Source organism: Oncorhynchus clarkii, chromosome 21 (assembly GCF_045791955.1).
Source record: "Oncorhynchus clarkii lewisi isolate Uvic-CL-2024 chromosome 21, UVic_Ocla_1.0, whole genome shotgun sequence".
In the NCBI taxonomy this organism is placed as follows: Eukaryota; Metazoa; Chordata; class Actinopteri; order Salmoniformes; family Salmonidae; genus Oncorhynchus; species Oncorhynchus clarkii.
The window spans coordinates 54,004,441-54,028,229 of NC_092167.1; the positions used below are offsets into that span (position 1 = coordinate 54,004,441).

General features: G+C 39.4%; 1 protein-coding gene across 1 annotated transcript in view; it reads right to left on the minus strand.

The window, feature by feature from the left end:
• Window positions 1–10,097: 10,097 nt before the first annotated feature.
• The window catches only part of LOC139379532 (sodium/hydrogen exchanger 9B2-like), a 37,552-nt gene continuing 23,860 nt past the window's right edge, over window positions 10,098–23,789 (minus strand). Inside the window, exons 8-12 of the mRNA XM_071122350.1 lie at window positions 20,113–20,262; window positions 15,201–15,309; window positions 11,762–11,898; window positions 10,325–10,514; window positions 10,098–10,159 (exon numbers count right to left, since the gene is read on the minus strand). Of these exons, the coding sequence (XP_070978451.1) occupies window positions 10,098–10,159; window positions 10,325–10,514; window positions 11,762–11,898; window positions 15,201–15,309; window positions 20,113–20,262 (648 nt within the window). The remainder of the gene's footprint in view (window positions 10,160–10,324; window positions 10,515–11,761; window positions 11,899–15,200; window positions 15,310–20,112; window positions 20,263–23,789) is intronic.

The window sequence follows — 23,789 nt, forward strand, 5'->3', positions numbered from 1 at the left end:
TATATCTACATTCACCATATACTGTATATCTACATTCCCCATATACAGTATATCTACATTCCCCATATACTGTATATCTACATTCCCCATATACAGTATATCTACATTCACCATATACAGTATATCTACATTCACCATATACAGTATATCTACATTCACCATATACTGTATATCTAGATGTTAATCATGTTTTCTCTTGTGTAATTAAAGGTCAAATACACTGCATTTCAAACAGTCATAAATAATGTATTGAATTCAAGGCTTGTGAAATTATACCTGAATATGAGCCTTTCACAACCATGAGCCCCACCACTAAAAACAACATTATTTTTTATCTAAATAGTTTCGCCTGCTTTTTTGGCAATAATCACTGATGTGGCTTTCAGGTCTGTCTATGAAAATGCCCTTTTTGTTACAAATTTAACCAGAACCAAGCAGATCCACTAGAAATTAAGTGGCATGTGTATATACAGTGGGGCAAAAAAGTATTAAGTCAGCCACCAATTGTGCAAGTTCTCCCACTTAAAAAGATGAGAGAGGCCTGTCATTTTCATCACAGGTACACTTCAACTATGACAGACAAAATGAGAAAAAAGAATCCAGAAAATCACATTGTAGGATTTTTAATGAATTTATTTGCAAATTATGGCGGAAAATAAGTAATGCCCGAATGCAAGTAGCACCAACTGGAAAGTGTGTTCATGCAGCAATGTTCCTACATCTAGTGGAAAGCCTTCCCAGAAGAGTGGAGGCTGTTATAGCAGCAATGTTCCAAAATCTAGTGGAAAGCCTTCCCAGAAGAGTGGAGGCTGTTATAGCAGCAATGTTCCAAAATCTAGTGGAAAACCTTCCCAGAAGAGTGGAGGCTGTTATAGCAGCAATGTTCCAAAATCTAGTGGAAAGCCTTCCCAGAAGAGTGGGGGATGTTATAGCAGCAATGTTCCAAAATCTAGTGGAAAGCCTTCCCAGAAGAGTATGGGATGTTATAGCAGCAATGTTCCAACATCTAGTTGAAAACCTTCCCAGAAGAGTGGAGGCTGTTATAGCAGCAATGTTCCAACATCTAGTGGAAAGCCTTCCCAGAAGAGTGGAGGCTGTTATAGCAGCAATGTTCCAACATCTAGTGGAAAGCCTTCCCAGAAGAGTGGAGGCTGTTATAGCAGCAATGTTCCAACATCTAGTGGAAAGCCCTCCCAGAAGAGTGGAGGCTGTTATAGCAGCAATGTTCCTACATCTAGTGGAAAGCCTTCCTAGAAGAGTGGAGGCTGTTATAGCAGCAATGTTCCAACATCTAGTGGAAAGCCTTCCCAGAAGAGTGGAGGCTGTTATAGCAGCAATGTTCCAACATCTAGTGGAAAGCCTTCCCAGAAGAGTGGAGGCTGTTATAGCAGCAATGTTCCAACATCTAGTGGAAAGCCCTCCCAGAAGAGTGGAGGCTGTTGTAGCAGCAATGTTCCAACATCTAGTGGAAAGCCTTCCCAGAAGAGTGGAGGCTGTTATAGCAGCAATGTTCCAACATCTAGTGGAAAGCCTTCCCAGAAGAGTGGAGGCTGTTATAGCAGCAATGTTCCAACATCTAGTGGAAAGCCTTCCCAGAAGAGTGGAAGCTGTTATAGCAGCAATGTTCCAACATCTAGTGGAAAGCCTTCCCAGAAGAGTGGAGGCTGTTATAGCAGCAATGTTCCTACATCTAGTGGAAAGCCTTCCCAGAAGAGTGGAGGCTGTTACAGCAGCAAAGGGGGAGACCAACTCCATATTAAAGCCTTCCCAGAAGAGTGGAGGCTGTTATAGCAGCAAAGGGGGCGACCAACTCCATATTAAAGCCTTCCCAGAAGAATGGAGGCTGTTATAGCAGCAATGTTCCTACATCTAGTGGAAAGCCTTCCCAGAAGAGTGGAGACTGTTATAGCAGCAAATGGGGGGACCAACTCCATATTAAAGCCTTCCCAGAAGAGTGGAGGCTGTTATAGCAGCAAAGGGGGGACCAACTCCATATTAAAGCCTTCCCAGAAGAGTGGAGGCTGTTATAGCAGCAAAGGGGGCGACCAACTCCCTATTAAAGCCTTCCCAGAAGAGTGGAGGCTGTTATAGCAGCAGAGGGGGCGACCAACTCCCTATTAAAGCCTTCCCAGAAGAGTGGAGGCTGTTATAGCAGCAAAGGGGGCGACCAACTCCCTATTAAAGCCTTCCCAGAAGAGTGGAGGCTGTTATAGCAGCAGAGGGGGGGACCAACTCCCTATTAAAGCCTTCCCAGAAGAGTGGAGGCTGTTATAGCAGCAGAGGGGGGGGGGGGCAACTCCCTATTAAAGCCTTCCCAGAAGAGTGGAGGCTGTTATAGCAGCAGAGGGGGGGACCAACTCCCTATTAAAGCCTTCCCAGAAGAGTGGAGGCTGTTATAGCAGCAGAGGGGGGGACCAACTCCCTATTAAAGCCTTCCCAGAAGAGTGGAGGCTGTTATAGCAGCAGAGGGGGGGACCAACTCCCTATTAAAGCCTTCCCAGAAGAGTGGAGGCTGTTATAGCAGCAGAGGGGGGAACCAACTCCCTATTAAAGCCTTCCCAGAAGAGTGGAGGCTGTTATAGCAGCAGAGGGGGGGACTAACTCCCTATTAAAGCCTTCCCAGAAGAGTGGAGGCTGTTATAGCAGCAGAGGGGGGGACCAACTCCATATTAATGATCATGATTTCGGAATAAGATGTTGGACGAGCCGTGTATATAGTGATATTCAGTGATGTGTTGGATTTGCCTGAAACAATGCTTTCTTTTTAGGACATAAAGTTAATTTATTTGCCCATTTTTTCCAGTTTTACTTTAGTGCCTTATTGCTGACAAGTTTTGGAATAGTTTTATTCTGTACGGGCTTCCTTCTTTTCACTCTGTCATTTAGGTTTGTATTGTGAAGTAACAATGTTGTTGATCCATCCTCAGTTTTCTCATATCACAGCCAATCAACTCTGTAACTGTTTTAAAAAGTCACCATTGACCTCATGGTGAAATACCTGATCGGTTTCCTTCCTCCCCGGCAACTGAGTTAGGAAGGACACCAGTATCTTTGTAGTGACTGGGTGTATTGATAGACCATCCAAAGTGTAATTAATCATTTCACAATGCTCAAAGGGATATTCAATGTCTGTTTTTTCATTTTTACCCATCTACCAATAGGTGCCCTTCTTTGCGAGGTATTGGAAAATCTCCCTGGTCTTTGTGGTTGAATCTGGGTTTGAAATTCGCTGCTCGACTGAGGGACCTTACAGATAATTGTGTGTGGGGTACAGAGATGCAGTAGTCATTCAAAAAGTATGTTAAAACTATTATTGCTCACCCATTGAGTCCATTTAACTTATTTTGTGACTTGTTGAATACTTACACCCGTCCAAACTAGTTTACATTTTAGGAACTCGTCATAACTGGTGTACATTTTAGGAACTCGTCATAACTGGTGTACATTTTAGGAACTCGTCTTAACTGGTGTACATTTTAGGAACTCGTCATAACTGGTGTACATTTTAGGAACTCGTCATAACTGGTGTACATTTTAGGAACTCGTCTTAACTGGTGTACATTTTAGGAACTACATCTCAAATTGGTCGCCTTTTCTAGGGACAGAAATTACTCACCATTTCTGTAAAAAAGGACAGTTTTAGCCAGTTAATTTTCAACCACGGTACCTGGGCAGGTCTCTGCCCCTCCTCTCTTCTTCATTCTCAGCACCAGAATCTACCGCAATGAAGAGTGTTTATTAATGTTAGTGAATGTTGATGCAGAGAACTAAAGAGTTTTAGTAGACAGTTAACTACTACTATTCTCTTCCTGTTGGTTGTCTGTCGTGTCTGTTTATAGCTGAGTGAGTGTGTCAGGTCTGTTCAGTGTCTTCCTGTATGAGTCTGCTGATAGCTGAGTGAGTGTGTCAGGTCTGTTCAGTGTCTTATTGACTGGGTTTAGTTTAGTACCAGTGTGTTTACAGTTAAATGACCTAACATGGCAGAAGAGCCCACGAAGGTGAGTGTGTGTCGTGTGTTAAGGCTGCGTGCACGCTATGGTAACAACCTGTTTCTCCCTGTATTATAGTGTCCTGTTTCTCCCTGTATTATAGTGTCCTGTCTCTGTTTCTCCCTGTATTATAGTGTCCTGTTTCTCCCTGTATTATAGTGTCCTGTCTCTGTTTCTCCCTGTATTATAGTGTCCTGTCTCTGTTTCTCCCTGTATTATAGTGTCCTGTTTCTCCCTGTATTATAGTGTCCTGTTTCTCCCTGTGTTATAGTGTCCTGTTTCTCCCTGTATTATAGTGTCCTGTTTCTCCCTGTATTATAGTGTCCTGTTTCTCCCTGTATTATAGTGTCCTGTCTCTGTTTCTCCCTGTATAATAGTGTCCTGTCTCTGTGTCTCCCTGTATTATAGTGTCCTGTTTCTGTTTCTCCCTGTATTATAGTGTCCTGTTTCTCCCTGTATTATAGTGTCCTGTTTCTCCCTGTATTTTAGTGTCCTGTCTCTGTTTCTCCCTGTATTTTAGTGTCCTGTCTCTGTTTCTCCCTGTATTATAGTGTCCTGTTTCTCCCTGTATTTTAGTGTCCTGTCTCTGTTTCTCCCTGTATTTTAGTGTCCTGTCTCTGTTTCTCCCTGTATTATAGTGTCCTGTTTCTCCCTGTATTATAGTGTCCTGTCTCTGTTTCTCCCTGTATTTTAGTGTCCTGTCTCTGTTTCTCCCTGTATTATAGTGTCCTGTTTCTCCCTGTATTATAGTGTCCTGTTTCCCCCTGTGTTATAGTGTCCTGATTCTCCCTGTATTATAGTGTCCTGTTTCTCCCTGTATTATAGTGTCCTGTCTCTGTTTCTCCCTGTATTATAGTGTCCTGTCTCTGTTTCTCCCTGTATTATAGTGTCCTGTTTCTCCCTGTATTTTAGTGTCCTGTCTCTGTTTCTCCCTGTATTATAGTGTCCTGTTTCTCCCTGTATAATAGGGTCCTGTTTCTCCCTGTATTATAGTGTCCTGTCTCTGTCTCTCCCTGTATTATAGTGTCCTGTCTCTGTTTATCCCTGTATTATAGTGTCCTGTCTCTGTATCTCCCTGTATTATAGTGTCCTGTCTCTGTGTCTCGCTGTATTATAGTGTCCTGTCTCTGTTTCTCCCTGTATTATAGTGTCCTGTCTCTGTTTCTCCCTGTGTTATAGTGTCCTGTCTCTGTTTCTCCCTGTGTTATAGTGTCCTGTTTCTCCCTGTATTATAGTGTCCTGTCTCTGTTTCTCCCTATAATTACTATAATTACTATAATCCTACCGATCCTCGACTTCGGCGATGTCATCTAGAAAATAGCTTCCAATACTCTACTCAGCAAACTGGATGCAGTTTATCACAGTGCCATTTGTTTTGTTACTAAAGCACCTTATACCACCCACCACTGCGACTTGTATGCTCTATTCGGCTGGCCCTCGCTACATATTCATCGCCAGACCCACTGGCTCCAGGTCATCTATAAGTCTATGCTAGGTAAATCTACGCCTTACCTCAGCTCACTGGTCACGATAGCAGCACCCACCCGTAGCACACGTTCCAGCAGGTATATCTCACGGGTCATCCCCAAAACCAACACCTCATTTGGCCGCCTTTCCTTCCAGTTCTCTGCTGCCAGTGACTGGAACGAATGGCAAAAATCACTGAAGTTGGAGACTTTTATCGCCCTCACCAACTTCAAACATCTGCTATCTGAGCAGCTAACCGATCGCTGCAGCTGTACATAGTCCACCCAATCTACCTACCTCATCCCCATACTGTTTTTATTTATTTACTTTTCTGCTCTTTTGTACACCAGTATCTCTATTTGCACATCATCATCTGCTCATCTAGCACTCCAGTGTTAATCTGCTAAATTGTAATTATTCGCTCCTATGGCCTATTTATTGCCTACCTCCTCATGCCTTTTGCACACACTGTATATATACTTTCTTTTTTCTACTGTGTCATTGACTTGTTTATTGTGTAATTGGCTTGTTTATTGTTTACTGCATGTGTAACTCTGTGTTGTTGTCTGTGTCACGTTGCTATGCTTTATCTTGGCCAGGTCGCAGTTGTAAATGAGAACTTGTTCTCAACTGGCCTACCTGGTTAAATAAAGGGTTAGGGTTATATATATAATATATAAATACCTGGTTAAATAAAGGTGAAATAAAATAAAATAAAAATATATCTGGAGTATTTCTCTTGTCTTATCTGGTGTCCTGTGTGAATTTAAGTATGCTCCCTCTAATTCTCTCTTTCTTTCTCTCTCTCGGAGGACCTGAGGCCTAGGACCATGCCTCAGGACTACCTGGCATGATGACTCCTGGCTGTCCCCAGTCCACCTGGCTGTGCTGCTGCTCCAGTTTCAACTGTTCTGCCTGCGGCTATCAAACCCTGACCTGTTCACCGGACGTGCTACCTGTCCCAGACCTGCTGTTTTTTTAATTCTCTAGAGACAGCAGGAGCAGTAGAGATACTCTGAATGATCAGCTATGAAAAGCCAACTGACATTTACTCCTGAGGTGCTGTCCTGTTGCACTGTCGACAACTACTGTGATTATTATTATTTGACCCTGCTGGTCATCCATGAACATTTGAACATCTTGGCCATGTTCTGTTATAATCTCCACCCGGCACAGCCAGAAGAGGACTGGCCACCCCTCATAGCCTGGTTCCTCTCTAGGTTTCTCCCTAGGTTCTGGCCTTTCTAGGGAGTTTTTCCTAGCCACTGTGCTTCTACACCTGCATTGCTTGCTGTTTGGGGTTTTAGGCTGGGTTTCTGTACAGCACTATGAGATATCAGCTGATGTAAGAAGGGCTTTATGAATACATTTGATTGATTGATTGATTACCTTAGCACATTGTATGTTGTAATAGCTTAATGAAAATGACCTTAGCACATGGTAAGTTGTAATAGCTTAATGAAAATGACCTTAGCACATGGTAAGTTGTAATAGCTTGAGTTGAGTTGAGTTTATTTTTATTTTTACAGGGACAGTGCACATTAATCAACGTTTCAGTAAAAGTGCCGGTTTTAGCCAGCCGGCTAATTTTCAACCGCAGTCCCTGGGCAGGTTATTAAAAACAATTACAATATAGACAATAGCAACATAGGACAAGCAAGACATAGCATACAGAGCAACATAGGACAAGCAAGACATAGCATACAGAGCAGCATAGAACAAGCAAGACGTAGCATACAGAGCAACATAGGACAAGCAAGACATAGCATACAGAGCAGCATAGAACAAGCAAGACGTAGCATACAGACAGAGCAACATAAAACAAAAAGCAGCAAGACAAAATCCATAAAAGCAACAAAGTGTTTCCACACCTCACAAGCTACAGACAACAGACAACATGGAAAGCGGCAACACACAGCTAGGGACCATGTTCACAAATCTGATTGACCTTTAGCCATGTCTTCAAGCATTTTGTGAAAGTGTGATATGTGGTGCAGTTATGTGTGTCTGATGGCAGTGTATTCCAGACATGGGAAGCTCTCACAGAGAATGCAGATTTACTAAAGGTGCTTTTCCTTAGGGGAACTATACAGTCACCTCTCATGGCAGACCTTGTGGATCTGCTGCCATATGTCTGGGTTTTCTGTTTAACAAAAATATTGAGTGGAGGGGGAGCCAGGCCATTAAGGATCTTGAATACAAAACATGCGTCGGTGTATTGCACAAGATTTTCCCAACTCAAGAGCTCCTGCTTTCTAAGAATGTGACAATGATGATGGCTATTGGGCTTCCTATCAAGCACTTTGAGAGCCTGTTTGTAGACAGACTGAATAGGTTTTAATGTTGTACAGCAAGCTTGGGCCCAACTAGTCAAGCAGTATGTTAAGTGGGGGAGTATCATAGTTTCGAAGTACAGTTTTGCTACCTCTGTAATCAAACAATTTCGTATAAATCGGAAATTAGCTAGGTTGAATTTGGTTATTTGAATTACTTTTTTCACATGCTTTTTAAAAGAGAGGTTGGAATCAAGTATGATGCCAAGGTACTTAAAATCGGATACCACCTGGAGCTTCTCCCCTGACACATAGACATCTGGCTCAGTAGCATCTGTTGCCCTCTTTGTGAAGAACATGCAAACAGTTTTTTTCACATTGAGATGCAAACACGAGTCACTGAGCCACTTTGTAACCTGGACCATTACAGTAGTGTAACGTTACAGTAGTGTGCAGCTTGTTGTTTGCTCTTTGCATGCACATATATCACTGTATCATCTGCATACATTTGAACTTCAGACCCAGTACAGACAGAAGGCAGATCATTAATGTACAGGCTGAACAGGAGGGGCCCCAGTATTGACCCTTGGGGAACGCCCACATCATAGCTACGAGTGGGCGACAGCTCATTGCTCACTCTGACACACTTAATGAAAATGACCTTAGCACATGGTAAGTTGTAATAGCCTTCCACCTACACTTCCCGTGTAGATGGAGATAATTAGCATAACTGTCAGTGCTCCGCCCCTCTGCCCTGCCAAACGTTCCTTCGTTCACAGAGCAGTGGAGTGTGGCAGTGGCAGTGGAGCCAGGCAGTGGAGCCAGGCAGCGGAGCCAGGCAGCTGAGCCAGGCAGCTGAGCCAGGCAGCGGAGCCAGGCAGCGGAGCCAGGCAGCGGAGCCAGGCAGCGGAGCCAGGCAGCCCAGGCAGCGGAGCCTTCAGCCATTTGTCCGACGCAGGCGGTGACTTTATTTACATCGGCGCCGCCCCTTTTCTTTACCGCCGGGACACTTTCTCTGGCTATGAACCCATCGTGAAGAAACAGAGTTCTCCCATTGGTCGTAGCGTCACCTCGCCTCACCTGTGGAACTTATTGTCTGCTTTTCTCTATGATATTACAGCAACAGACAGATATTGGTGTGAACACATGAAAGCATGAAACAAAAAACATAGGAACATCGATATTTATCATAAATCCTTTATTCTAATGTATTCAGTACATACAGGGCTTGAACTCATTGTAAAGGTCAACAGAACAGTGGTCTCCTGATGGAGTTGGGGACAGGACTGAATGTGTAAAGGTCAACAGAACAGTGGTCTCCTGATGGAGTTGGGGACAGGACTGAATGTGTAAAGGTCAACAGAACAGTGGTCTCCTGATGGAGTTGGGGACAGGACTGAATGTGTAAAGGTCAACAGAACAGTGGTCTCCTGATGGAGTTGGGGACAGGACTGAATGTGTAAAGGTCAACAGAACAGTGGTCTCCTGATGGAGTTGGGGACAGGACTGAATGTGTAAAGGTCAACAGAACAGTGGTCTCCTGATGGAGTTGGGGACAGGACTGAATGTGTAAAGGTCAACAGAACAGTGGTCTCCTGATGGAGTTGGGGACAGGGCTGAATGTGTAAAGGTCAACAGAACCGTGGTGTCCTGATACATAGGATGATGTAGTGACATCATTAAACAAAGATGTGACCAAAATCTATGTCCCTAATGGCACCCTATTCAATATAACATAGTGCACTACTTTAGACCAGAGCCCTATTCAATATAACATAGTGCACTACTTTAGACCAGAGCCCTATTCTCTATATATTATAGTGCACTACTTTAGACCAGAGCCCTATTCTCTATATATTATAGTGCACTACTTTAGACCAGAGCCCTATTCTCTATATATTATAGTGCACTACTTTAGACCAGAGCCCTATTCTCTATAATATAGTGGACTACATTAGACCAGACACCCTATTCTCTATAATATAGTGCACTACTTTAGACCAGAGCCCTATTCTCTATAATATAGTGGACTACATTAGACCAAGACCCTATTCCCTATAATATAGTGGACTACATTAGACCAGACACCCTATTCTCTATAATATAGTGGACTACATTAGACCAGAGCCCTATTCTCTATAATATAGTGGACTACATTAGACCAGACACCCTATTCTCTATAATATAGTGGACTACATTAGACCAGGGCCCTATTCTCTATAATATAGTGGACTACATTAGACCAGAGCCCTATTCTCTATAATATAGTGAACCTCATTAGACCAGGACCACAGGGTAACGTAAAGTGTCTGTTCTGAATTGTGACTGGTCCAATGGACCCTGCTGTCTGGAAGGTGATTGGCTGAGCTCACATCTTGCTCTCACATGGCTCCACCCCTTTAGACACGGGTCCCGACATAGACTCTGGGGCGTCCTCTTCAGTGCCTGATTCAAATCAGAGAGGAAAATACAATGAAGTGTGTGTGTGTGCACGTGTTTTAGGGTGTGTTTTTTGAGTTCATACCTACTTGCCTGGCTGCTTAAGTGTGTATTTCGCTGTCTATACTCGTGTGTGCGTACACTCACCCTCTTTCCTGTCTGCGTGTGTGTCCTCCGGGTGTCTGGTCAGCAGTCTGGGCCCTGCCAGGCCGATCCCCAGGGCTCCTATAGGTGCTGTAGTGAGGATGGCCAGAACAGCCACAGTCAGAACATCCAGACCGTACTTCACCAGAACCTCATCCCCCGACACACGGGCCATGTCCAAGGCTGTAGAACCTATCGCTGCCTAGAACCCAACAGAACCAGTTAGAATGATTTAGATACCCAGATCTAGAACCAAATACCCCTCTACACGGACCATGTCCAAGGCTGTAGAACCTAGAGCCCAACAGAACCAGTTAGAATGATTTGAAACCCCCGACAGATCTTGACTGCATCCCTCAGTGGCTGGTGGGACATATGGGATGATCATTCTAAGCTGGGACACATGGAAACCGAGGTCTCCATTCCATCCAAAACGCACAAGGTCAGCATAACAGTGCGACTGAAAGACAATATTCCAATGTTGGTGGAGACTGAAGTCACTTAAACGGTGCACATGGCGGCTCAATCGGAAATGACATTTACATGACAAGCACGCTGTACTTCAGCGATAAGGATGGAATACCCATGTGTTTGATTCAATTAAGACCCATGTGTTTGATTCAATTAAGACCCAATGTGTTTGATTCAATTAAGACCCATGTGTTTGATTCAATAAAGACTTGTGTGCTTCTACACCTGCATTGATTGCTGTTTGGGGTTTTAGGCTGGGTTTCTGTACAGCACTTTGAGATATCAGCTGATGTACGAAGGGCTATATAAATACATTTGATTTGATTTGATTTGTGTGTTTGATTCAATTAACACTCATGTGTTTGATTCAATAACGACTCATGTGTTTGATTCAAAAAAGACCCATGTGTTTGATTCAATAAAGACCCATGTGTTTGATTCAATTAAGACCCATGTGTTTGATTAAATTAAGATCTATGTGTTTGATTCAATTAAGATCTATGTGGTTGATTCAATTAAGACCCATGTGTTTGATTCAATTAAGATATATGTGTTTGATTCAATTAAGATCCATGTGTTTGATTCAATTAAGACCCATGTTTTTGATTCAATAAAGACCCATGTTTTTGATTCAATAAAGACCCATGTGTTTGATTCAATAAAGACTCATGTGTTTGATACCTTTCCATCTATTCCATTCCAGCCATTACCTCCTTCCAAAATGTCCTCCCACCAGCCTCCTGTGAGGGCTTAGAAAAAAGGGTTCCAAAAGGGTTCTTTGGCTGTCCCCATAGGAGCTGTCCCCATAGGAGCTGTCCCCATAGGAACTGTCCCCATAGGAGCTGTCCCCATAGGAGCTGTCCCCATAGGAGCTGTCCCCATAGGAGCTGTCCCCATAGGAACTGTCCCCATAGGAGCTGTCCCCATAGGAGCTGTCCCCATAGGCAGCAGTGTATTTGTAGCTAATCAAGCTCTCACCTGTACGGTGGCTTTGGGGATCCAGGCCAAAGCAATAAAGAGCTTCTCTCTCAGAGTGAAACCAGCAAACAGAACCACAGATAGAGTTACCAGAACACGAACCAGCAGGCCTGTACTGATACAGACCAGACCCAGACCTAGAGAGAGAGGGAGGGAGGGGGGAGAAAGAGAAAGGGGGAGAGAGAGAGACACAGAGAGATGGGGGAGAGAGAAAGAGAGAGAGGGAGGGGGAGAGAGGGAGGGTGGGGGGAGACACAGAGATAGAGATGGGGGAGAGAGAAAGAGAGAGAGGGAGGGGGAGAGAGGGAGGGAGGGGGAGAGAGACACAGAGATAGAGATGGGGAGAGAGAAAGAGAGAGAGAGCGAGAGGGAGAGAGAGAGGGAGTGAGGGAGGGGGGGAGGGAGGAAAGAGAAACACTCTACTTTATTAGAATTAGTACTGAAGTTGTATCATTGTAGTATTATAGTAATATACTAGTAGTAGTATGGTAGTACTGTAGTAGTAGTATGGTAGTACTGTAGTAGTAGTATAGTAGTTGTAGTAGTAGTATGGTAGTACTGTAGTAGCAATATAGTAGTTGTAGTAGTAGTATGGTAGTACTGTAGTAGTAGTATGGTAGTACTGTAGTAGTAGTATGGTAGTACTGTAGTAGCAATATAGTAGTTGTAGTAGTAGTATGGTAGTACTGCAGTAGTAGTATGGCAGTAGTAGTAGTATGGTAGTACTGTAGTAGTAGTATGGCAGTAGTAGTAGTATGGTAGTACTGTAGTAGTAGTATGGCAGTAGTAGTAGTATGGTAGTACTGTAGTAGCAATATAGTAGTTGTAGTAGTAGTATGGTAGTTGTAGTAGTAGTATGGTAGTACTGTAGTAGCAGTATAGTAGTTGTAGTAGTAGTATGGTAGTACTGTAGTAGCAATATAGTAGTTGTAGTAGTAGCATGGTAGTACTGTAGTAGTAGTAGTATGGTAGTTGTAGTAGTAGTATGGTAGTACTGAAGTAGCAGTATAGTAGTTGTAGTAGTAGTATGGTAGTACTGTAGTAGCAATATAGTAGTTGTAGTAGTAGTATGGTAGTACTGTAGTAGCAATATAGTAGTTGTAGTAGTAGTATGGTAGTACTGTAGTAGCAATATAGTAGTTGTAGTAGTAGTATGGTAGTACTGTAGTAGCAATATAGTAGTTGTAGTAGTAGCATGGTAGTACTGTAGTAGTAGTAGTATGGTAGTTGTAGTAGTAGTATGGTAGTACTGTAGTAGCAATATAGTAGTTGTAGTAGTAGTATGGTAGTACTGTAGTAGCAATATAGTAGTTGTAGTAGTAGTATGGTAGTACTGTAGTAGCAATATAGTAGTTGTAGTAGTAGTATGGTAGTACTGTAGTAGCAATATAGTAGTTGTAGTAGTAGTATGGTAGTACTGTAGTAGTAGTATGGCAGTAGTAGTAGTATTATGGTAGTACTGTAGCAGCAGTATAGTAGTTGTAGTAGTAGTATGGTAGTACTGTAGCAGCAGTATAGTAGGTGTAGTAGTAGTATGGTAGTACTGTAGTAGCAATATAGTAGTTGTAGTAGTAGTATGGTAGTACTGTAGTAGCAATATAGTAGTTGTAGTAGTAGTATGGTAGTACTGTAGTAGTAGTATGGTAGTACTGTAGCAGCAGTATAGTAGTTGTAGTAGTAGTATGGTAGTACTGTAGTAGCAATATAGTAGTTGTAGTAGTAGTATGGTAGTACTGTAGTAGCAATATAGTAGTTGTAGTAGTAGTATGGTAGTACTGTAGTAGTAGTATGGCAGTAGTAGTAGTAGTATGGTAGTACTGTAGCAGCAGTATAGTAGTTGTAGTAGTAGTATGGTAGTACTGTAGCAGCAGTATAGTAGTTGTAGTAGTAGTATGGTAGTACTGTAGTAGCAATATAGTAGTTGTAGTAGTAGTATGGTAGTACTGTAGTAACAATATAGTAGTTGTAGTAGTAGTATGGTAGTACTGTAGTAGTAGTATGGCAGTAGTAGTAGTATGGTAGTACTGTAGTAGTAGTATGGCAGTAGTAATAGTATGGTAGTACCGCAGTAGCAGTATAGTAGTTGTAGTAGTAGTATGGTAGTACTGTAGTAGCAATATATTAGTTGTAGTAGTAGTATGGTAATACTGTAGTAGTAGTAGTATGGTAGTACTGTAGTAGCAATATAGTAGTTGTAGTAGTAGTATGGTAGTACCGTAGTAGCAGTATAGTAGTTGTAGCAGTAGTAGTATGGCAGTAGTGTAGTAGCAGTATAGTAGGTGTAGTAGTAGTATGGTAGTAGCGTAGTAGCAGTATAGTAGTTGCTGTGGTAGTATGGTAGTAGTATTAGTAGTATGGTAGTAGTAGTAGTATGGTAGTAGTAGCAATATAGTAGTTATAGTAGTAGTAGTATGGTAGTACTGTAGTAGTAGTATGGTAGTACTGTAGTAGTAGTATGTTAGTAGTAGTAGTATGGCAGTACTGTAGTAGTAGTATGGCAGTAGTAGTAGTATGGTAGTACTGTAGTAGTAGTATGGCAGTAGTAGTAGTATGGAAGTACTGTAGTAGTAGTATGGCAGTAGTAGTAGTTTGGTAGTACTGTAGTAGTAGTATGGCAGTACTATAGTAGTAGTATGGCAGTACTGTAGTAGTAGTATGGTAGTACTGTAGTAGTATGGCAGTACTGTAGTAGTGGTATGGCAGTACTGTAGTAGTACTATGGCAGTAGTAGTAGTATGGTAGTACTGTAGTAGTATGGTAGTACTGTAGTAGCAGTTTAGTAGTTGTAGTAGTAGTATGGTAGTACCGTAGTAGCAGTATAGTAGTAGTAGTAGTATGGTAGTACTGTGGTAGTAGTATGGTAGTAGTAGTATGGTAGTACTGTATCAGTAGTATGGTAGTACTGTAGCAGTAGTATGGTAGTACTGTAGTAGTAGTATGGTAGTAGTAGTAGTATGGTAGTACTGTAGTAGTAGTAGTATGGAAGGAGTAGTAGTATGGTAGTACTGTAGTAGTAGTATTGTAGTAGTAGTATGGTAGTACTGTAGTACTAGTATGGCAGTAGTAGTAGTATGGTAGTACTGTAGTAGTAGCATGGTAGTACTGTAGTAGTAGTATGGTAGTACTGTAGTAGTAGTATGGCAGTAGTAGTACTAGTAGTATGGCAGTAGTAGTAGTATGGTAGTACTGTAGTAGTAGTATTATGGTAGTACTGTAGTAGTAGTATGGTAGTAGTAGTAGTATGGTAGTACTGTAGTAGCAGTTTGGCAGAAGTAGTAGTAGTACTAGTAGTATGGCAGTAGTAGTAGTATGGCAGTAGTAGTAGTATGGTAGTACTGTAGTAGTAGTAGTATGGTAGTACTGTAGTAGTAGTATGGTAGTACTGTAGTAGCAGTTTGGCAGAAGTAGTAGTAGTATTATAGTAGTAGTGTGTATTTACCCACTGTATTGGGGTTCAGTGTAGATACTGTGATTTCTGCTCCTATCAGTCCAAACAGTAACGGCTGGAAGATGTCCCAAAAGTTCCCTACCACTGCTGCTACTGGGCCCTGGAAAGGTTATAAACATGATATAACACTTTATGAAGATAGGATAAACACTTTCTAAACACCACAGCTACTGGGACCCCAAGAGATTATAAACATGTTATAACACTTCATAAGGTCGTATCAAAATAACATCTAATTCTAGATTGTGTACACATATTTTGCAGATGTAATTGAGGGTCAAATGATTGTGTTGCTAGTTAACAGTACAGTAATATCTAATGACTGTGTTGCTAGTTAACAGTACAGTAATATCTAATGACTGTGTTTCTAGTTAACAGTACAGTAATATCTAATGACTGTGTTGCTAGTTAACAGTACAGTAATATCTAATGACTGTGTTGCTAGTTAACAGTACAGTAATATCTAATGACTGTGTTGCTAGTTAACAGTACAGTAATATCTAATGACTGTGTTGCTAGTTAACAGTACAGTAATATCTAATGACTGTGTTGCTAGTTAACAGTACAGTAATATCTAATGACTGTGTTTCTAGTTAACAGTACAGTAATATCTAATGACTGTGTTTCTAGTTAACAGTACAGTAATATCTAATGACTGTGTTTCTAGTTAACAGTACAGTAATATCTAATGATTGTGTTTCTAGTTAACAGTACAGTAATATCTAATGACTGTGTTTCTAGTTAACAGTACAGTAATATCTAATGACTGTGTTTCTAGTTAACAGTACAGTAATATCTAATGACTGTGTTTCTAGTTAACAGTACAGTAATATCTAATGACTGTGTTGCTAGTTAACAGTACAGTAATATCTAATGACTGTGTTGCTAGTTAACAGTACAGTAATATCTAATGACTGTGTTTCTAGTTAACAGTACAGTAATATCTAATGACTGTGTTTCTAGTTAACAGTACAGTAATATCTAATGACTGTGTTGCTAGTTAACAGTACAGTAATATCTAATGATTGTGTTTCTAGTTAACAGTACAGTAATATCTAATGACTGTGTTGCTAGTTAACAGTACAGTAATATCTAATGACTGTGTTTCTAGTTAACAGTACAGTAATATCTAATGACTGTGTTGCTAGTTAACAGTACAGTAATATCTAATGACTGTGTTTCTAGTTAACAGTACAGTAATATCTAATGACTGTGTTTCTAGTTAACAGTACAGTAATATCTAATGACTGTGTTTCTAGTTAACAGTAGAGTAATATCTAATGACTGTGTTTCTAGTTAACAGTACGATAATATCTAATGACTGTGTTTCTAGTTAACAGTACAGTAATATCTAATGACTGTGTTTCTAGTTAACAGTAGAGTAATATCTAATGACTGTGTTTCTAGTTAACAGTACGATAATATCTAATGACTGTGTTTCTAGTTAACAGTACAGTAATATCTAATGACTGTGTTTCTAGTTAACAGTACAGTAATATCTAATGATTGTGTTTCTAGGCCTCTTCTGACTCCCCATCCCGGATCCGGGAGCGTAATCATCGCCTGACAATAATTAGCATAACGCAACAGACATAAATATCCCTAGAAAATAATCCTATTCATGAAAATCACAAATGAAATATAGTGAAACACAGCTTAGCCTTTTGTTAATCGCCCTGTCATCTCAGATTCTCAAAATACGTTTTTTTTCCAAAAATGAAAATACTGCCCCTAGAGTCGCAACAGGCTCTAGTTAACAGTACAGTAATATCTAATGATTGTGTTTCTAGCAAACATTACAGTAATATCTAATGATTGTGTTTCTAGCTCCAACAGTCAGTAATATCTAATGATTGTGTTTCCAGCTCCAACAGTCAGTAATATCTAATGATTGTGTTTCCAGCTCCAACAGTAAGTAATATCTAATGACTGTGTTTCCAGCTCCAGCAGTCAGTAATATCTAATGATTGTGTTTCCAGCTCCAACAGTCAGTAATATCTAATGATTGTGTTTCCATCCAACAGTAAGTAATATCTAATGATTGTGTTTCTAGCTCCAACAGTCAGTAATATCTAATGATTGTGTTTCCAGCTCCAACAGTCAGTAATATCTAATGATTGTGTTTCCAGCTCCAACAGTAAGTAATATCTAATGACTGTGTTTCCAGCTCCAACAGTCAGTAATATCTAATGATTGTGTTTCCAGCTCCAACAGTCAGTAATATCTAATGATTGTGTTTCCAGCTCCAACAGTAAGTAATATCTAATGATTGTGTTTCTAGCTCCAACAGTCAGTAATATCTAATGATTGTGTTTCCAGCTCCAACAGTCAGTAATATCTAATGATTGTGTTTCCAGCTCCAACAGTCAGTAATATCTAATGATTGTGTTTCTAGCTCCAACAGTCAGTAATATCTAATGATTGTGTTTCCAGCTCCAACAGTCATTAATATCTAACGATCCCAAAACAATGAAAACTTATCCCAAAAATATAAGAAAGGAAATAAAAAATATGAGAATAAGTCCAAAATAAAAAGATATATGATGATGTAATGACATTACAGCTGTAGTTATATATGATGTAGTTATATATGATGTAGTTATATATGATGTAGTTATATATGATGTAGTTATATATGATGTAGTTATATATGATGTAGTTATATATGATGTAGTTATATATGATGATGTAATGACATTACAGCTGTAGTTATATATGATGTAGTTAGATATGATGTATTTATATATGATGATGTAATGACATTACAGCTGTAGTTATATATGATGATGTAATGACATTACAGATGTAGTTATATATGATGTAGTTATATATGATGTAGTTATATATGATGTAGTTATATATGATGTAGTTATATATGATGTAGTTATATATGATGATGTAATGACATTACAGATGTAGTTATATATGATGTAGTTATATATGATGTAGTTATATATGATGTAGTTATATATGATGTAGTTATATATGGTGTAGTTAGATATGATGATGTAATGACAATACAGCTGTAGTTATATATGATGTAGTTATATATGATGTAGTTATATATGATGATGTAATGACATTACAGCTGTAGTTATATATGATGTAGTTATATATGATGTAGTTATATATGATGTAGTTATATATGATGTAGTTATATATGATGTAGTTATATATGATGTAGTTATATATAATGTAGTTATATATAATGTAGTTATATATGATGTAGTTATATATGATGATGTAATGACAATACAGCTGTAGTTATATATGATGATGTAATGACAATACAGCTGTAGTTATATATGATGTAGTTATATATGATGTAGTTATATATGATGTAGTTATATATGATGTAGTTATATATGATGTAGTTATATATGATGTAGTTATATATGATGATGTAATGACATTACAGCTGTAGTTATATATGATGTAGTTATATATGATGTAGTTATATATGATGATGTAATGACAATACAGCTGTAGTTATATATGATGATGTAATGACAATACAGCTGTAGTTATATATGATGTAGTTATATATGATGTAGTTATATATGATGTAGTTATATATGATGTAGTTATATATGATGTAGTTATATATGATGTAGTTATATATGATGATGTAATGACATTACAGCTGTAGTTATATATGATGTAGTTATATATGATGATGTAATGACATTACAGCTGTAGTTATATATGATGTAGTTAGATATGATGTAGTTATATATGATGTAGTTAGATATGATGTAGTTATATATAATGTAGATATATATGATGTAGTTATATATGATGTAGTTATATATGATGATGTAATGACATTACAGATGTAGTTATATATGATGTAGTTATATATGATGTAGTTATATATGATGTAGTTATATATGATGTAGTTATATATGATGTAGTTATATATGATGATGCAATGACATTACAACTGTAGTTATATATGATGCAGTTATATATGATGATGTAATGACATTACAACTGTAGTTATATATGATGATGTAATGACATTACAGCTGTTGTTATATATGATGTAGTTAGATATGATGTAGTTATATATGATGTAGTTATATATGATGTAGTTAGATATGATGTAGTTATATATGATGTAGTTATATATGATGTAGTTATATATGATGTAGTTAGATATGATGTAGTTATATATGATGTAGTTATATATGATGTAGTTATATATGATGTAGTTATATATGATGTAGTTATATATGATGTAGTTATATATGATGTAGTTATATATGATGTAGTTATATATGATGTAGTTAGATATGATGATGTAATGACATTACAGATGTAGTTATATATGATGTAGTTATATATGATGATGTAATGACATTACAGCTGTAGTTATATATGATGTAGTTATATATGATGTAGTTATATATGATGTAGTTATATATGATGTAGTTATATATGATGTAGTTATATATGATGTAGTTATATATGATGTAGTTATATATGATGATGTGAGCTTGTGTGGCCTACCACTTCACTGCTGAGCCGTTGTTGCTCCTAGACTTTCCCGCTTCACAATAACAGCACTTACAGTTGACCGGGGAAGCTCTAGCAGGGCAGAAATCTGACAAACTGACTTGATGGAAAGGTGACATCCTATAATGGTGCCATGTTGAAAATCACTGATCTTTTCAGCACGGGCCATTCTCCTGCTAATGTTTGTCTATGGAGATTGCATGGCTGTGTGCTTGATTTTATACACCGGTCAGCAACGGTTGTGGCTGAAATAGCCGAATCCACTCAGGGGTGTAGACATAGATTTAACCTTTATCTAACTAAGTCAGTTAAGAACAAGATAGATGCTTTATAAACATGTTACAAATTCATAAAGACTCTCTAAATACTTTATAAACACACTAACCTTCTCTGCCCCCCAGCCCAGCGCAGCTAGGAAGGCCATGACCAGAGTACAGAGTCCTCCTGCTCCCGGGAAACCAGCCACTCTACTTCCGAACACAGCAAACACAGACAGACCCAGCAACATCGCACTCCTCCTCAATACCACATCCTCCTAGAGACAGAGAGAGAGAAGGAGAGAGAGGAGGGGGAGAGAGAGGGAAAGGAGGGAGAGAAAGAGAGAGAGGAGGGAGAGAAAAAGAGGGAGAGGGAGATGAGGGAGATATGGAGGATGGAGAGAGGGGATAGAGAGAGAGAGAGGTGGGAGAGAAGGAGAGAGAGGGAGATATGGAGGATGAGAGAGAGGGGATAGAGAGAGAGAGGTTGGAGAGAGAGAGAGAGAGGGAGATGAGGGAGATATGGAGGATGGAGAGAGGGGATAGAGAGAGAGAGGTTGGAGAGAGGGAGAGAGAGGGAGATGAGGGAGATATGGAGGATGTAGAGAGGGGATAGAGAGAGAGGTGGGAGAGAGGGAGAGAGAGGGAGATATGGAGGATGGAGAGAGGGGAGGGAGATATGGAGGATGGAGAGAGGGGATAGAGAGAGAGGTTGGAGAGAGGGAGAGAGAGGGAGATGAGGGAGATATGGAGGATGGAGAGAGGGGATAGAGAGAGAGAGGTGGGAGAGAGGGAGAGAGAGGGAGATGAGGGAGATATGGAGGATGGAGAGAGGGGATAGAGAGAGAGAGGTGGGAGAGAGGGAGAGAGAGGGAGAGACAGAAACCATTTTTGTCAACAACAGTGTGAAGCAAGTACTCCAACTCTGTAACAGCCAGGGTCAGTACAATGTTAATGGATGAAGGGTTTACATTTGGCTCTGCACTAGGAAACAGTATAGTAGACTTAACAGATATGGAAACAGTATAGTAGACTTAACACATATGGAAACAGTATAGTAGACTTAACAGATATGGAAACAGTATAGTAGACTTAACACATATGGAAACAGTATAGTAGACTTAACAGATATGGAAACAGTATAGTAGACCAGATATGGAAACAGTATAGTAGACTTAACACATATGGAAACAGTATAGTAGACTTAACACATATGGAAACAGTATAGTAGACTTAACACATATGGAAACAGTATAGTAGACTTAACAGATATGGAAACAGTATAGTAGACTTAACACATATGGAAACAGTATAGTAGACTTAACATATATGGAAACAGTATAGTAGACTTAACACATATGGAAACAGTATAGTAGACTTAGCACATCTGGAAACAGTATAGTAGACTTAACACATATGGAAACAGTATAGTAGACTTAACACATATGGAAACAGTATAGTAGACTTAACACATATGGAAACAGTAGGGTAGACTTAACAGATATGGAAACAGTATAGTAGACTTAACACATATGGAAACAGTATAGTAGACTTAACACATCTGGAAACAGTATAGTAGACTTAACACATCTGGAAACAGTATAGTAGACTTAACACATATGGAAACGGTATAGTAGACTTAACACATATGGAAACAGTATAGTAGACTTAACACATATGGAAACAGTAGGGTAGACTTAACAGATATGGAAACAGTATAGTAGACTTAACACATATGGAAACAGTATAGTAGACTTAACACATCTGGAAACAGTATAGTAGACTTAACACATCTGGAAACAGTATAGTAGACTTAACACATATGGAAACAGTATAGTAGACTTAACACATCTGGAAACAGTATAGTAGACTTAACACATATGGAAACAGTATAGTAGACTTAACACATATGGAAACAGTATAGTAGACTTAACACATATGGAAACAGTAGGGTAGACTTAACAGATATGGAAACAGTATAGTATACTTAACACATATGGAAACAGTATAGTAGACTTAACACATCTGGAAACAGTATAGTAGACTTAACACATCTGGAAACAGTATAGTAGACTTAACACATATGGAAACAGTATAGTAGACCAGATATGGAAACAGTATAGTAGACTTAACACATATGGAAACAGTATAGTAGACTTAACACATCTGGAAACAGTATAGTAGACTTAACACATCTGGAAACAGTATAGTAGACTTAACACATATGGAAACAGTATAGTAGACTTAACACATATGGGAACAGTAGGGTAGACTTAACAGATATGGAAACAGTATAGTAGACTTAACACATATGGAAACAGTATAGTAGACTTAACACATATGGAAACAGTATAGTAGACTTAACACATATGTAAACAGTATAGTAGACTTAACACATATGGAAACAGTATAGTAGACTTAACACATATGGAAACAGTATAGTAGACCAGATATGGAAACAGTAGGGTAGACTTAACAGATATGGAAACAATATAGTAGACCAGATATGGAAACAGTAGGGTAGACTTAACAGATATGGAAACAGTATAGTAGACTTAACATATATGGAAACAGTATAGTAGACTTAACACATATGGAAACAGTATAGTAGACTTAACACATATGGAAACAGTATAGTAGACTTAACACATATGGAAACAGTATAGTAGACGTAACACATATGGAAACAGTATAGTAGACTTAACAGATATGGAAACAGTATAGTAGACTTAACACATATGGAAACAGTATAGTAGACTTAACACATATGGAAACAGTATAGTAGACCAGATATGGAAACAGTAGGGTAGACTTAACAGATATGGAAACAGTATAGTAGACCAGATATGGAAACAGTAGGGTAGACTTAACAGATATGGAAACAGTATAGTAGACTTACCACATATGGAAACAGTATAGTAGACCAGATATGGAAACAGTAGGGTAGACTTAACAGATATGGAAACAGTATAGTAGACTTAACATATATGGAAACAGTATAGTAGACTTAACACATATGGAAACAGTATAGTAGACTTAACACATATGGAAACAGTATAGTAGACTTAACACATCTGGAAACAGTATAGTAGCCTTAACAGATATGGAAACAGTATAGTAGACAACACATATGGAGCTATAAAAATATCTAACCACAACTCCCCTTGTCAGACCAAATTAGAATGTTTCTGAATCTGATAAACCTCCCCACACGTTTAAAACCAGAAATAAACTCTACCCCCTCCCAAGCAAATATACATGGCCAAGAAATGTACCAGCGCCAGATACCACAGCCACAAAGTCTTAACTATGGCTAAATCCCACCTATTTTTACTGTTCAAAAGGGCCATGTGTTCCTAATGTTTTGGGGGGGCTGTTCAAAAGGGCCATGTGTTCCTAATGTTTTGGGGGGGCTGTTCAAAAGGGCCATGTGTTCCTAATGTTTTGGGGGCTGTTCAAAAGGGCCATGTGTTCCTAATGTTTTGTTGTGGCTGTTCAAACAGGCCATGTGTTCCTAATGTTTTGTTGGGGCTGTTCAAAAGGGCAACTATATGTGTTCCTAATGTTTTGTGGGGGCTGTTCAAAAGGGCAACTATATGTGTTCCTAATGTTTTTTGGGGGTGTTCAAAAGGGCCATGTGTTCCTAATGTTTTGTTGGGGCCGTTCAAAAGGGAAACTATATGTGTTCCTAATGTTTTGTGGGGCTGGTCAAAAGGGCCATGTGTTCCTAATGTTTTGTTTGGGGGCTGTTCAAAAGGGCCATGTGTTCCTAATGTTTTTTTGGGTCTGTTCAAAAGGGCCATTT